At 42.9% G+C, this 16,910-nt stretch overlaps 1 protein-coding gene across 2 annotated transcripts in view; it reads left to right on the top strand.

Annotated features, from left to right (window-relative positions):
* LOC138750789 (glycophorin-C-like) overlaps positions 1-16,910 on the top strand; it is a 108,078-nt gene that overhangs the window by 65,930 nt on the left and 25,238 nt on the right. For both annotated transcript variants that reach the window (XM_069912929.1, XM_069912930.1), the window contains one exon: positions 16,515-16,580. In XM_069912929.1, coding sequence (XP_069769030.1) covers positions 16,515-16,580 — 66 coding nt within the window. The remainder of the gene's footprint in view (positions 1-16,514; positions 16,581-16,910) is intronic.

The following is a 16,910-nucleotide window of genomic DNA, read 5'->3' as shown; positions in this document are numbered from 1 at the left end:
CTACCGCCCTACCTTCATAAATTTCTTTTGTTACTTCCTCAAAAAACATGAATTGGATTTGAGTGTGATGCTTAATCCAACAAGTAGACACTTAATTATTCAATGGAAATTCAAAATGATTGTAATCTGTCTAACAACGGAGTGGATGAGCAATTAAGGAAAAGGTCCAGATGGTTTGTTTCTTCATAACTTTTTTTTCAGGGAGAAGAGAGAATCAGTTCTGACCAAATGTTGGGTCCGAGTTATCAAGGTTGTGCCATCTGTCATTAGCAAGGTTCACCCACTCCTTTCTCAGGCTCCTCTTGCCTGAGTATGATAGCATTATTATTCATACTGAGTGACCAAAAAAAAACAAGACATCATTCTTCACTAAACACGTCATTTAAAAATTGAAATATTTTGTTGGATCTCTAACAATTGGCAAATTTCTAATAGATTCTTTAATGCATTTTCAGTGCCAGGCTCAAAATGTTCTTCCACCCAGTTTGTGGGAGTTCCTTGCAATTCTCCAGTGAGAGTTAACATGAGATTCACCTTGTAACTCCTGGCTGCTCTGGATGAGTAATCTCTCGATGTGATTTAGTGCCAGAGTGATCTTTTCATTCCACCCTTTCCCTCGTGGTTTGAATATCTATTTTCTGACCTGTCCTTTCTTTCCCTAAAACATAAAAATCCCACAAATTGCTTTAGCTAGAAAAAGCTAACACAAGACAGCAAATATCATAAGTGGAAAGTACATAGTGAGCAAACAAATTGCAGTTCACCTAGGCTTATGGGCACATGAACTTCTAGCAAGACACTGAGCTACTGAAGGCTGTGGGATTGTGGCCACCCACACCATGCGGAGGCCACTTGGTAACTGTTCAGTCAGAAGTTGCTGATTGGAAACAGGAAGGGGTGATTCAGTACTTTGTCCTCTCCAGCATGGTTGATTTTTTTCCCCCATCTCAGATATTTTTATACCTCTTTAGGAGTCCCTTTTGTTCCTCCAAATCCCAGAGATGACAGGGTCAATCCCTCATTTAACAAATGACACCAACTTCAAAACATATGTACCTTCTCCCAATATGCAAATCAATGTTCAACATGGTAGTCCAAATGAGGTCTCACCTCAAAAGACTTTCTATCTCAGTCTTGTTTATTTTACTTAATGATGACCTTGGCTATTGACTTTCCTAATACTTCCTGTTAATTTTTGTTCTGTTGAATTAGCACATTGAGTTCCCATTTGGTTTTAACTTTTCAAAAAAACATTTCAAATGTCCATTGTTTTCCAAAGTTGTGAACAAAGTTGCTTCCATTGCTCTTGTCAAACCATAGAACCCAAAGCACAACTGTGTGAGTTGACAAAATAATGGTTTTTTTTTGCTATATTGCCCAATTATGCTCATTATCTATTTAGAGATTGGCATGTTGGCAAAAATATTTTCTTCACATTTTTCTCTGTCAAAATCCTATTATGTTGAACTACCCTGATTAAACTATTTGATATTCGAACCATTGAAACATATCACACAGAAATAGGTCCTTTCAGCCTATCTCATCAATGCCAACTGTGCTGTCATGCCCCCTATGGTATCTTATGATCATTGAGAAGGAGAAGCAGAGATAACCTCAAGGACATTGACCACGACGGCGGACAAGCAAGGGGCTCAATGGCCAAAGGACACACACAAGCACCAAGCTGTGGGTGAGGAACCTACTCAGGCTGCACGGAGCAGCAGGCCAGTACAAGGCCCCAGAAAGGGAGAGAACATAGCCTATGAGAAGGAGAAACAAGGGAGATGACCGTACAGGGCAGTAACTGCAGCAACAGATAAACCTAGGACCTCAGTGGCTGAAGGACACTACAGGGAAGGTGGATATGGCAGAAGACCAGTGAGGATGTCAGCAGCTGAGGGATCCAGACAGACTGCAGGTAACTTGCAACTGGAGGACCTGCACGGGCTGCTAGAGACTGCCTCATGAGGACCAAGTCTCAGAACCAGGATATGAGAGGGTGCTGAGAACAAGAAAGGCTCTTGGAGAGCCTTGGGTGCTGAAAGTTTCCTGATCACATCCGAGGTTTAGAGCTCCTGGAGAGCCTCGGGTGCTGAAGGTTTCCTGATCACATCGGAGGTTTGGATCTGGAGCTTGGTTTGCCGATGAATTGAACATGGGTCTGTGCAGTTACGGAGGTTGTGGGAATGCTGGAGGAAGATCCATGGATACTTGGTGACTGAAGGGACTCTCTTTTGCTTCTCTTTTTCTCTTACTGTAAGAGGTGCTGGGCAAAACTAATGGTGACCTTTTTGTCTGCCTTGAAGGCAATTTTGTGTAATATTGTATGTTCTGACAATGAAGGAATTTTGACATGAAAATCTTGTGAAAATAGTTCACAATTAAACTCAGATTTTCTTCATATTTCTGGACTTGGGCATTAACTCATCATAACTTTGGAGATTTGTTGTTGTTTATGACAGACTCAATATTTCTTGGTCAAACTGAAAATTTTAAGTGTGGAATTTGGCTCCTTCTGTCAATAAATTTCTGACAACGGCATGGACGAGTAGGGCCGAACTGGCCTGTTCTGTGCTGTAAGTGGTTATATGGTTATAGTAAGACTTGTCCCACCCCAGCCACACTCTCTTCACCTCCTCGTAATGGTATGAAGATTCACAAGACTGAGAGCAAGAATCACCAAATTCAAGGACAATTTATTTTCCCCATCATCAGATTTCTGAATAAATTTTAAAAATGTTGCCTTTAGCTCGTTTATCAACCAATCTCACTCCAACTATGTTTTTCCTGCTATGTATTGTGCAGGTGGATTGGCCTGGTTCTCACTATACCTTAATACCTGTGACAATAAACCTGCACTTGAATTGTTTTAGATGATTTTATTTTAAATTCCCTTTGTCTTTTGGTATCTTAACTGTATCCATATAGTACACCAAAATCAGTGATAGGGGTAGTTTACACAAATTTGCAGAATTTCTCATACTTCGAAGGGCTCAGGCCCAAAACGCCGGTTCTCTATCTTTGCCGTTACTGTATAAAGGACACTGTTTGACCTGCTGATCTTCTCCAGCCTGTTGTGCCCTTACTTCAACCATGCTGTCTGCAGAATTTTTGGATTTACTGCTGGAGAAACTCAGCAAGTAACGCAGTAAAGATAAAGATACCTAACCGACGTTTTGGGTCTGAGCCCTTCATCAAGGGGAAGAACGCAGGCATGAAGTTGCAGGTGGATATGAGAGCAGGACAGAAGAGAAAAAAAAGCTGAGGTGATAGGGGGAGGCGATAGCTCTCTGTATGATGAGGGACGGAGGAAAGGAGACGGAAGGATGGGGAAGATAGGGAGACGAGGGAGGGGCCTAACAGAAACTGGAGGTGAGCAGGCAGGTACTTGAATTAAATATTCAGTGGTAATCATCCTCTGATGCTCGACAAAGTAAGCCAGTGTGTGGATTTAATAATATGTAGTATTGTAAATGCCCATGAGATTAAAGATACCTGAAGCACCAGTTCCTTAATTGATTTGTCAGATGTGTTTTCATCTCCTGTTATCTCTCTGCACCAGACCACATAAAATGTACCCTCCTACACACTCTGCATCGGCTTTCTTTCTCACCTTTATAACCCTAATATTTGTCCGAATGTTTTTAGTTCTGGAGTGTAGAAACAGATCATTCATCTCACCAGCCATTCACACCAGTTCCATTTTATTCTCCCACATCTGGCAATGCCTTGGAGACGTTTGTGCTCCACCATTATCAGTTGATATTTCACAGTTGTTTATCTTTTTTTTTGGAATGAACCTGTTCTTGTAAGAAGCTCATTGAAATCTGGAATGCCCCCTATGGTATCCTACAAATGTTTCTATGGCCACCAAACAAAATATCACGGCCTGGAACGGGAAGTGGTCTACCCAACTCGACAAGAAATTTCAGAGTTTCAAAAGGTACTGGACACAGCCCAGGACATCACAAGCAAACTCCCCCTACCCCCACCCCCCCCCCCCCCCCCGGGCCCCAACCATCATTAAGAACATCCACAGGGAATGCTGCCACATCACCCAGAACAAGCTCTGTTCTCACTGGTCTTCTTTTTCTTTGGCTTGGCTTCACGGACGAAGATTTATGGAGGGGGGTAAATGTACACGTCAGCTGCAGGCTCGTTTGTGGCTGACAAGTCCGATGCGGGACAGGCAAGCACGGTTGCAGGGGAAAATTGGTTGGTTGGGGTTGGGTGTTGGGTTTTTCCTCCTTTGTCTTTTGTCAGTGAGGTGGGCTCTGCGGTCTTCTTCAAAGGGGGTTGTTGCCCACCGAACTGTGAGGTGCCAAGATGCACAGTTTGAGGCGATATCAGCCCACTGGCAGTGGTCAATGTGGCAGGCACCAAGAGATTTCTTTAGGCAGTCCTTGTACCTCTTCTTTGGTGCACCTCTGTCACGGTGGCCAGTGGAGAGCTCGCCATATAACACGATCTTGGGAAGGCGATGGTCCTCCATTCTGGAGACGTGACCTACCCAGTGCAGTTGGATCTTCAGCAGTGTGGATTCGATGCTGTCGGCCTCTGCCATCTTGAGTACTTCGATGTTAGGGATGAAGTCGCTCCAATAAAAGTTGAGAATGGAGCAGAGACAACGCTGGTGGAAGCGTTCTAGGAGCCGTAGGTGATGCCAGTAGAGGACCCATGATTCGGAGCCGAACAGGAGTGTGGGTATGACAACGGCTCTGTATACGCTTATCTTTGTGAGGTTTTTCAGTTGGTTGTTTTTCCAGACTCTTTTGTGTAGTGTTCCAAAGGCGCTATTTGCCTTGGCGAGTCTGTTGTCTATCTTGTTGTCGATCCTTGCATCTAATGCAATGGTGCAGCTGAGATAGGTAAACTGGTTGACCGTTTTGAGTTTTGTGTGCCCGATGGAGATGTGGGGGGGCTGGTAGTCATGGTGGGGAGCTGGCTGATGGAGCACCTCCGTTTTCTTCAGGCTGACTTCCAGGCCAAACATTTTGGCAGTTTCCACAAAACAGGACGTCAAGCACTGAATGGGCAACTAAAGCGGCATCGTCTGCAAAGAGTAGTTCATGGATAAGTTGCTCTTGTGTCTTGGTGTGAGCTTGCAGGCGCCTCAGATTGAAGAGACTGCCATCCGTGCGGTACCGGATGTAAACAGTGTCTTCATTGTTGAGGTCTTTCATGGCTTGGTTCAGCGTCATGCTGAAGAAGATTGAAAAGATTGGTGCGAGAACGCAGCCTTGCTTCACGCCATTTTTAATGGAGAAGGGTTCAGAGAGCTCATTGCTGTATCTGACCCGACCTTGTTGGTTTTCGTGCAGTTGGATAACCATGTTGAGGAACTTTGGGGGGCATCCGATGCGCTCTAGTATTTGCCAAAGCCCTTTCCTGCTCACGGTGTCGAAGGCTTTGGTGAGGTCAACAAAGGTGATGTAGAGTCCTTTGTTTTGTTCTCTGCACTTTTCTTGGAGCTGTCTGAGGGCAAAGACCGTGTCAGTAGTTCCTCTGTTTGCGCGAAAGCCGCACTGTGATTCTGGGAGAACATTCTCGGCCACACTAGGTATTATTCTATTTAGGAGAATCCTAGCAAAGATTTTGCCTGCAATGGAGAGCAGCGTGATTCCCCTGTAGTTTGAGCAGTCTGATTTCTCGCCTTTGTTTTTGTACAGGGTGATGATGATGGCATCACGAAGGCCCTGAGGCAACTTTCCTTGGTCCCAGCAGAGCATGAAAAACTCATGCAGTTTGGTATGCAGAGCTTTGCCGCAAGCCTTCCAGACCTCTGGTGGGATTCCATCCATACCTGCTGCTTTGCCACTTTTCAGTTGTTCAATTGCCTTATATGTCTCTTCCCGGGTGAGGACCTCATCCAGCTCTAGCCTTAGGGGCTGTTGAGGGAGCTGGAGCAGGGCGGAATCTTGGACTGAGCGGTTGGCACTGAAAAGAGATTGGAAGTGTTCTGACCATCGGTCCTTAATTGATTTGTCAGATGTGTTTTCATCTCCTGTTATCTCTTGTTGTTGAGGAGGACTTTGCCATCTGAGCTGCGCAGCGGGCTTTGGACTTGGGGTGAGGGGCCGTACACAGCCTTTAGAGCCTCGTAAAAACCCCTGGTCGCCAATGTCCGCGCTGCGCTGGGTTCGCTTGGCGAGGCTAATCCACCACTCATTTTGGATCTCCCGGAGTTTGCGCTGAAGATGGCTGCATGCACGACGGAAGGCTTGTTTCTTCTCTGGCCAGGACGGCTTTGTAAGGTGAGCCTGGTGGGCAGCTCGCTTCTTTGCCAGCAGCTCCTGGATTTCTTGGCTGTTTTCGTCGAACCAGTCCTTGTTTTTCCTGGAGGAGAAGCCCAGTACCTCTTCAGTGGATTGCAGTATGGTAGTCTTCAGCTGATCCCAGAAGGTTTCGGGGATGAGTTCGTGAGGCGGATTGCATCCTCAAGCTTTGCTTTGAGGTTTGCCTGGAAGTTTCCTCTCACTTCGTCTGACTGCAGGTTTCCAACATTGAACCTCTTTCTGGGGGCTTTACTGTTCCTGGGCTTTGCCTTGAAGTGAAGGTTGAGCTTGCAGCGAACCAGCCGGTGGTCAGTATGGCATTCCGCGCTGGGCATGACCCTGGTGTGGAGCACATCTCGTTTGTCTCTTTCTCGCACCAGGACGTAGTCCAGGAGATGCCAGTGTTTGGATCGGGGATGCATCCAGGTCGTCTTCAGGCTGTCCCTCTGCTGTAAAAGGGTGTTTGTAATGACAAGCCGCTGTTCTGCGCAGAGCTCCAACAGGAGGCGCCCATTGTCGTTGCTCTTGCCGACACCATGCTTGCCCAGGATTCCTGGCCAGGTTTCTGAGTCTTTGCCGACGCGAGCGTTGAAGTCGCCAAGGATGACAACCTTGTCGGCTGTAGGGGTGCATTGAATGAGGTTGCGCAGGTCAGTGTAGAACTTGTCCTTTTCTGCTGGTTCCGCCTGGAGGGTTGGAGCATAGACACTGATGAGGGTGATGCAACGCTTGTTTTGAAGGGGGAGTCGCATGGACATGATCCGGTTCGAGTGGCCTGTCGGGAGGTTTTCGAGTTTGGAGGCAATGGAGTTCTTGACCATGAAGCCTACACCAGATAGGCGTCGTTCATCCATAGACTTGCCAGACCAGTAGAATGTGTAGCCCGCGCCGTGTTCTTGGAGGCTGCCTACATCTGCAAGGCGGACTTCACTGAGAGCGGCTATGTCGATGTCAAGTCTGAGGAGTTCATGTGCAATGGTACTGTCAGGAAAAAGGTATAGATGCCACAAGACTTGCGCCACTAGGTTCAGGAACAGCTACTACCCGTCCACCATCTGACTTCTCAACCACAAACTCAGTCAAAGACTCATTTAAAGGCTCTTATTTTTGAACATTATTGATGTTTTAGCTCATGTCAGTCAGTTTGTTTACATTTCTTTCTTTGTTTTCATGTATGCATATCTTCTAAGTACAGTTTTTTGCACTACCCATAAGTGGTAATTCTGCCTTGCGCACAGGCAAAAGAACCTCAGGGTTGTAGGCTATGTTCTCTCTAATTTTTTAGTAGTCAGTGTGAGCCAAAAATCGACATTGTGCAAATTTGTTTCCTATGACAAAAGCATGTCTGCACTAAATGCTTGTGCAAATGTAAACTTCGGCTAAAATCTTGCTCACAGTCCATACTAGATGCAAGAAAGGTTCCCCCAATGTCATCAACTTTGCAAGGTCACAAAACTGTTAACTTTGAAGTACAAATGCCACCATTTGAGCAAAATTTGCAATCCATAGGGATTTTTTTTCTTGCATGGAAAATTTGAATTCATTAAATTGTGCGCACATTAATCTCCTTTGTGTGCTGGTTGCAAAACGTGTATGCACGCTCGTGTGCACAGTGAAGAGGGAACAGTGGTTGCATGTGAGGTCATGTATGTACTCTGACAATAAGTCTGAAAATTAAATTATGAATACTGCTCAGGCAAACCATCCTTCCTTCTGTTGACTCCATTTAGACCTTCTGCTATTTTAGGAAAGCTGGCGACATTAAAGGATTAGCTCTGCCCTGTTCACACTGTCTTCACCCTTCACTAACTCCCGCCATTCTGTTGGGCAAAAAGTACACGAGCTTGAAGTCACAAACTTCCAGATTCAATGACAATCTCGTTCCTTCTGTTATCTGCCCCTTGAGTGGACCCCTCATTGATAAAAGATGATGCCCTTGCATTGTTTTTTAACTGTATGTTTCTCTATCCCCACCCAGCTCCTTGTCTTATTGATACCACACCTGGTCTTCTTTCACTTATTCTAACTACACCTTGTATCTTTGTTTAATTTTTGCAAGATCAGCTGTGACTATGGGCGGGATAGCGCACAAAGCAAAGCTTTGCACTGCATCTCAGGACGCATGACGATAAACAATTTAATTCCATCGAAGAGAGTGGCCAGTGATGCACAAAGTTCTCAGTATGTTTTCTAATGCACTTTAGAATTCTGGCCAATCAATTATTTAAACATTTCCTTTTGACAGTGCAATGCAAAGTGTTCCAAATACAATAAATCTACACTATGTGGGTAACGCCCCACTTCTCGTATTCCCAGGGCTAGCTGCTAGCTCTCTTATTCTGCAATGGAAATGAAGAGGGGATTTGTTGCTGGCCAGGGATTGACACTGCTTCTCCCAAGTTTGTGGACATCTGTCTGCCTTCTCTATTTCTCCTTCCAGTATATTTAGGGGTGTGGTTATTTATGCATCTGCATTCAATCCAATTTTTGGAGATAAGAAGTTTTGCCATCTGTTTTACATGCAAATAGCTAACTTGCTTTGGATTAGCAGTCAAAACATTCAGCGGACTAATGCAATAGCAATCCAAAAGAGTCTTTTCTGTATTCTACATATTTATTTTTCCAATTGGGCCTTCATAAAAACAGATTTTAGGACCAGGAATAGGCCACTCGGGTCTTTGGATCTCCTCTGCGACACTACGGCCACCACCTCATCGAGGACATCCACAAGAGGTGGTGTCTGAAGAAATTCCTCAAAGACCCCCCACCCTCTTCACTTTGCTATCTTTGGGAAGGAGGTACAGGAGACTGAAGATGTGCACTCAGTGGCACAAGGATGGCTTCTTCCCCTCCGCCATCAGGTTCCTGAATGAACAATGAACATAAACACTGTCTTTCTTTTTCTTGCACTATTTTAATTAATTTTCCAAGGTGGCCTACATGAATGTTTATACTGTGATACTGCGGCAAAACAATGAATTTCGCGACGTCTTCATGACAATTTATTCTGATTTTGATACTGTTCAATATGACAATAACTGGCCATCCAATTTCAATTTCTTGCTCCTAGTTTTTTAACATTGGTCCCTTCTGAGCCTGAGAACTATCTCCAATGACTTGAATCTATTTAATGATTTGGGTTCAATGACTTTCAGTGGTAGAGATGTCCATAAATTCACCACTCAGGAAAATGATGTCTCTACTTAGTTCAATCCTAGGTGGTTAACCCTTTCACCATTAGCTCCTGGTCGAGGTATTAGAAACATCATCTTGAACATAGTGGTTCTGTCCTGTTAGACTGAGAAGGAGGGAATTTGTTGTCCTATGAACAAGCACAAGACACGGATACACCAAAAAAAAACCACACAGGAACATAAGAAACAATAACAATATATATTAACTTGTCACAATATCTCATGAAACAGAAATGTTGACTATTTCTGAGATTCCAATTATAGAACATTGAATGGTACAGAAACAGGCCCTTCAATCCACATGTCTGTGCCAAACACCCTACTACTCAAACCATGACAAACCTCCTGTTTGCATCTGATAGACATTCCTTCATATTTGTGTATCTCTGTGGAAGCCTCTTAAAAGCTACATTGTCTCTCCTTCCACCTCTACTCCTCCCAGCCAATTCCAGGTACCCACCATTCTGTGCAAAAATATTTGGCCCACATATCTCCCTTAACTGCATTTCCACTGGTGTGTGATGTACTTACATAGGGTGAACAGCCAGAATCTTTCTCACTATCAATGCCTCCCATAATTTTGTCACCCTTCAGCCTTCTATACTACAGAGAAAACAACCCAAGTCTGTCCAATCTCTCCCCATAGCTCACACACTCCAAACCAGGCATATTCTGGCAAACCTCTTCTGTACCCTTTCCAAAGCTTTCACTTGCTTCTTGTAATGGGGCATCCAGAATTGCACATAATATTCCAATTATGGCTGAATGATGTTTTATATAGCTGCAACATGATCTCAATGGACTTTTATACTCAATTCTCTACCCAGTGAAGCCAAGAATACCATAAGTCTTCATTACCGACATGTTGACTTGCTGAGTCAGTTTCAATGAACTATGGTCCTGGAGTCCCCAGATCCATCTGTATGTCAATACTTCTAAGATTCTATTATTAACTGTATGCATTTCCCCCTATGTTTGACTTCTCACAGTTTGCATTTTTTTAATGTACATATTCAGCACAGTATCATGCCCTTTGGCTCACAGGGCTACACTGCCCAATTAGCCCCCTGCTAACCTTATAACCTACTTGGAACGTGGGAAGAAACTGGAGCACATGCAAGAAACCCATGTGGTCAAGAGGTGAACATACAAACCCCTTACAGAGAGCAGCAGATTTAATCCCAGGTCATTGACTCGCTACTACTCAAACCATGACACCCAGGCCCCAGACAATCATCTGGATTAAACAAATCAGTCATTTCTTTCTCCCTATCTCTAACTGATCTATATCCTGACTCTTGATTCCCTTCAACCCTGTCCATAACTTCACCAATATTTGTATTATCTGCAAACTCATTCACCCACCCTTCCATCTACATTATCTCCTGAAAACATATTTCTACATTTTAAATGACCAGCCCCTCATTTTGAAATATTGCCCCTTCATTTGGGACTTGCCTATTATTGAAAACATCTTAACATCTCTTTTGTTCTGATCCTTTAGAAGAATGTACGTTCAATAATATCATTCCCCCTCCTGATTCTTTGGACTTCCAAAGAATAGTCACATGATCAGTTTGGCCATTCTTGATAGAATAGTCTTCTCCTTCCCTGAAATTTACTTGGTGAATCTCCTTTGGGTCGCCTCTGATGGCTTCAGTTAGTGTCATGGTTTGTGCAACGTTATTACACCCAGGTTCGAATCAAACACTGTCTGTTATGTTTGTTCTTCCTGTGTCTGCGAGGGTTTTCTCCAGAGGCTCCAGTTTCCTCCCACCCTTCAAACGTACGGGGGTTGTAGTTCAATTGAGTGTAATTGGGCGGCACAGGCTCGTGGGCCAGAATACCTGTTACCATGCTGCATGTCTACATTTAAAAAAATTAATACTGCACTGAGGGGAACAAAGCTGTGAGTCATAATCCAGGTGTTGCCTTTCCAACCTCCTACCCAATTGTAACAATACTCCTCCATTTCTAAATTCAAACCTGTATGTCATTAAGCTGAGTATTCTACTTGTGGGAAAGGTTCTTCAATCTCCTCTCTGCTTTGGCCAGGGAGAACAACATTTTTACAGAGGCGTATCCTATTCTGTCATCACTTGGGAAATTTCAGCGATCTTACAAGACTGTCTCATCTTAGTCACAGAGTTCCATAGCATGGAAACAGACCTTCACCCCAACATGTCCATGCTGACCAAACTGAGTTCATTTGCCTGCATTTGACCCTTCAAATTTTGCAGAAGATGGGGAGAGTCTGAAGAGAGATAAATAGGTTGAGTGAGTACGCAAGGATCTGGAAGATGGAGTACAATGTTGGTAAATGTGAGACTATTCACTTTGGAAAGAAAAATAGAAGATCAGTATATTTATTTAAATGGCAAGTAATTGCAGTATGCTGCCGTTCAGAAGGACTTGGGAATGCTTGTGCATGAATCACTAAAGATTGGTATACAGGAGCAGTGGGCTATCATGAAGGCAAGTGGAATGTTGGCCTTCATTGCCAAAGAGATTGAATTTAAGAGCAGGGAAGTTATGCTGCATTTGTACAAGGTATTGGTGAGGTCACATCTGGAGGACTGCATGGAATTCTAGTCTCCTTACTTGAGGAAATATATACTCATTTTGGACATGGTGCAGAGGAGGTTCACCAATTCTAGCAATGAAGGGGTTAGCCTATGAGGAGAGATTGAGTCGTCTTGGATTGTACTCGCTGGAATTTAGAAGAATGAGAGGGGATCATATAGAAATGTATAAAACTGTGAAAGGCATAGATAAGATAGAGTTGGGTAAGTTGTTCCCAATGGTGGGGAAACTAGACTAGGGCACATAGCCACAAGATCGTTGGTAGTAGATTTAGGATGGAAATGAGAAGGAACTGCATGTCCTCTAGGGTAGTGAATCTATGGAATTCACAGCCCATTGAAGCAGTAGGTGACCTCAGTGAAAATATTTAAGATGGGGTTGGATAGATTTTTACACAGTAAGGAAATTAAGGGATATGGGGAAAAGGCAGGTAGGTGGATATGAATCTATTATCAGATCAGCCATGATCTCATTGAATGGCGGAGCAGGCTCGACAGGCCAGATGGCCTACTCCTGGAACCATAGAAATTGCAGCACAGAAACAGTCCCCTTTGGCTCTTCTAGTCTGTGCAGAACCATTTATTTTGCCTCGTCCCACTTACTTGCACACAGTCCTTTGTCCTGAATACCTCTCCCATCCATGTATTTGTCCAAAATCTTTTTAAATGTTAAAATTGAACCCACATTCACCATCTCAGCTGGCAACTCATTTCACACTCCCACTGTGTGAAGAAATTCCCCCTCATGTTCCCTCTAAACTTTACCTCTTTCACCCTTTACCCATCTTCTCTGGTTTGTATCTCACCTATCTTCAGTGGAAAAAGCCTACCTATATTTATTGTCTATCCCCCTCACAATTATAAAGACTTCAATGAGATCTCCCCTCATTGTTCTACGCTCCAGGGAATAAAGTTCAAACCTTTCCCTGTAATTAAATTCCTGAAGTCCAGGCAACCTCCTAATAAATCTTCTCTGCACTCTTTCAATCTTATTGATATATTTTCTATCATTAGGTGACCAAAACTGCACACAATCCTCCAAATTTGGCCTCAACAATGATTTGTACAACTTCAACATAACATCTCAACTCCAGTACTCAGTAATTTGATTTTTGAAGGCCAATATGCCAAAAGGTCTCTTTACAACCCTATTCACCTGTGACACCACTTACAGGGAATTGTGTATCTATATTCCCAAATCCCTCTGTCAGGGCCCGACCATTTACCGTGCATGTCCTTTCTTGGTTGGTCCTTCCAAAATGCAACACCTCACACTTGTCTGCATTAAATTCCATCTGCCATTGTTCAGGCCATTTTCCCAGCTGGTCCAGATCCCTCTGCAAGCACTTAAAACAAATCTTTGCTGTGCACAATGATTCCAAACTTAATGTCATCTGCACGAGTGGACTCCTGCTCCTATTTCTTATGTTCTAATTGTTTTCTTCTTGTGTTCCTGCCTTTAATGTATTTTTAAAAGTTACAATTGTCTTCATGGCCATCACTTTGGCCAGTTGTTCCTTAAACCCTATCACTCTCCTATGTGAAGAAGTTAAATTTTAAATCGAAACACACAGCATGGTAATAGGCCCTTCTGGCCCACAAATTCATGCTGCCCATTTCCACCCAATTAGCCTATAATCCCTCCCCCCACTCCATGCTCCAACACCCCTCCATTTCCCCTGCATTTTGAACCATGGACCCTCCGGTTTCTTTTTACATCTTTCCCCTCACTCCTTAAATTTATGCCCTCCAGCCTTAAATTCCCCTAGCCGAGGGAAAAGATGATGACTATTTTCTGTTCTCTAACACTATGATTAAAAAAAAAAGTTCTCTAAGGTCTCCTGCATATTCTGGGGAGAAAAGTCCCAGCCTCCTGATTAATTGAAACCTACCTGTCCTGATGACTGTTTATTCTTGTAACATTAGATGAAAAAATATGGGGTTGTCTGGATTCAGGAAAAATGAATGACCTAGCCAAATGACAACAAGCATCAGGATGGATGCACGTGATGTATAATCCTCACCTAGTGTCTTCAGGGGAATTTTACCAAAACTGCATGTTCTGTACCTCAGACAACAAACTTGACCTTTGAAGTGATCGCTGCCTCTGCTTCCGTGGTGTTGGTTTTAATTTCCCCTGCACATGTTGCATAGAGATTGGATGAGACCCCACCTGCTTTAGTTTGGTTTTTCCTGACCCAAGATATAGTCACAGAGGGAGTGCAGCAAGAGTTCACCAGGCTGCTTCCAGGGATAATTGAACTGTCCTAAGAAGAACCTGAATGACAAATAAATTTTGACTGCGTTCAACAGTCTTTTTTTTTTTTTTTTTTTTAATTTTTTATTTTTCACACCATAAATCACAATAGCCATGATATACACTTTTTCTTTTCCACACATTTACAGTGACTTTTTCTCCCTCCCCCCTCAGTCTTGATACAAGGGGAAGAGGTTTTCTCTGGTGAAGAGGCCCTCAAACCAGGTTGAGAAATTCCTTTGGTGAGTAGTGAACGAGTGGCATTCTCTACCACAGGAGGCTTCAGAGGTCATTTCACTTCATACATTTATGAAGGAAAGAAGTTATGAGACTGTCCATTTAGCAGTTATGCAAAAGCGCTTCAGAATATGAAAGAGATTTCAAAGATTAGCCCTGAAGATATTGAATGAAAGAACAATCTTAAAAAGCTTAATAGTTCACTCCTATTTTACTGTTTCTGAACTGCTCTCCAGATATTAGACTAATGTGTAAACAGGTTTATTCTCCTGACACAACAATGAGTGATTTTCTATGATCCTTCATTTGTTGAAATGAGCCTCTAACATCCTGACACCCTTCAACGTGTCTGCAAATGACGTGTTTATAATTATATTTATCGTTGACACTTTTTGAAGTATTGTATTTTTTATCTCAGTGCAATATTATCTGTGGACAAAGACACCTAACAAAGGATATTTAGTAGCTTCGCTTACATTTTCGCGTGTTCCTAAAGAGATAATGCAGATTAATGTATATTTATTTTTTTCTACCCAAAATATTGCTCACAGTTTGCTCTCTTAACTTTCCACTTATCACTGACTTCTTTCCTAACTTTTAAATAGAACCATAGATCATTACAGTGGAGAAACAGGCCCTTTGGCCCTTCTGGTCTGTGCTAAACTATTATTCTGCTTTGCACCCAGTCCTTAATCCCTCCGTACCCCTCCCATCCACGTACCTGTCCAGATTTTCTTAATATTAAAATTGAACCCACATTCACCACTTCAGAGAGTAGCTCATTCCACACTCCCACCACTCTCGGTGTGAAGAAGTTCCCCTTAAACCTTTTCCCCTTTCACACTTCACCCATATCCTTGGGTTTGTATCTCACTCACCCTCAGTTAAAAAAGCCTTCTTGCATTTACTCTGTACCTATCATAATTTTGTATACCTCTATTAAATCTCCCATCATTCTTCTACAGTCCAGGGATTCAAGTTTGGAAAATATTTTTTTTCTGTATTGATCTCTTTTTTTAATTTTACTCTTGCAGGCAGCCTAGGTTTTGTGCTCAGGAATTCCTTCTCTAAACATTTGCACCTCTTTCCTTTCCTTTTGTATAGTTTTATAATGGTCTTGCCTATTCTAATTTATCCAGATGGAAAAATGAATGAACAACCAGACTAATTTTTTTTTTGCAAAGTATTGTTTCAGGAGACAGGATATTGGCAAGAACAAAAATATTCTCAATGAAATTGTGTCTCAGATTAAATGGAAAGGTTTCCCTCTTCAATGAGGTACCCTGAAAACTTTATTGGAAAGCCTATATGGATGTTTCCTTGCATCCTAAGGTGAGACTTGAACCCATATCATTCTGACTGAGAAATGAAATGCAAGTCCAAGTTCAAGGATTTTCTACATGCTATCCACAGTATATTTGGTCTTTTAGAATACCTTCCAGTAGTTTACCTACCACTGAAGTCAGGCTCACCAGGCTATAATTCCCCATATTATTCTTAAACAACAGAACATTAGCTGTTCTCCAATCATCTGGTGCTCATCTATGGCCGAGGACCTTTTAAATAACTCTGCTAGGCCCCCCACAATATCTGCACTAACCTCTCTTAGGGTTTGAGGGAATCTCTTAAATTATCTAATTTAAAAAAAAATTAATTTTAGATACATAGATCAGGCCATTTCAGCCCACAAGTCTGTGCGGCCAAATTTATACCCAATTAACCTACACCTCCAGGATGTTTTGAACTGTGGGAGGAAACTGGAGCTCCCAGGGAAAACCCACGCAGACACGGGGAAAACATACACACTCCTTAAAGACAGTGCAGGATTCGAACTCTGCTTCTGATCGCTGGCGCTGTCAAGGCATTGCGCTAACTGCTATTCCAACGGTATCAGATCATTGGAATTCAAGTTGTCATGTCTCTGTTAAATGAAAGTTTATTGGTCACAAAATGCTCTGTTTTATTGCAGAAAGCTCTCCGCCTGGAAACACTGCTCTGAGTCATGATGGTAAAATGGATTCTGCCGTCATTGGAGGTAAGAAATTCACTGGTCTTGAAAGCTAAGTGACCAGGAAGTGGTCCTCATAGTTAGAGCAAAGAATTCCATTTGTTTACGGTGGTAGCATGGCATTTAACAATTGACTCCAAACCATAGTGATGTTGTACTGGGATTGACTAATATAATGCAAAGAGAAGCCTTGGATTAGGTGTTGAGCAACAAATGAACAAAGAAACCAATAAATTCAAATAGGTCCTAGTTGAGCCATCCCAAACCTTTTGGAAGCATGAATCTGATTTCCTGTAGCACATCAACTAGATTCACATGCCAAGTGGCAGGCTGAACAAACATATCACATTCTCTGGA

This window comes from Narcine bancroftii, unplaced genomic scaffold, assembly GCF_036971445.1.
Source record: "Narcine bancroftii isolate sNarBan1 unplaced genomic scaffold, sNarBan1.hap1 Scaffold_267, whole genome shotgun sequence".
Lineage (NCBI taxonomy): Eukaryota > Metazoa > Chordata > Chondrichthyes > Torpediniformes > Narcinidae > Narcine > Narcine bancroftii.
This window is presented reverse-complemented; position numbering and strand designations above follow the sequence as displayed.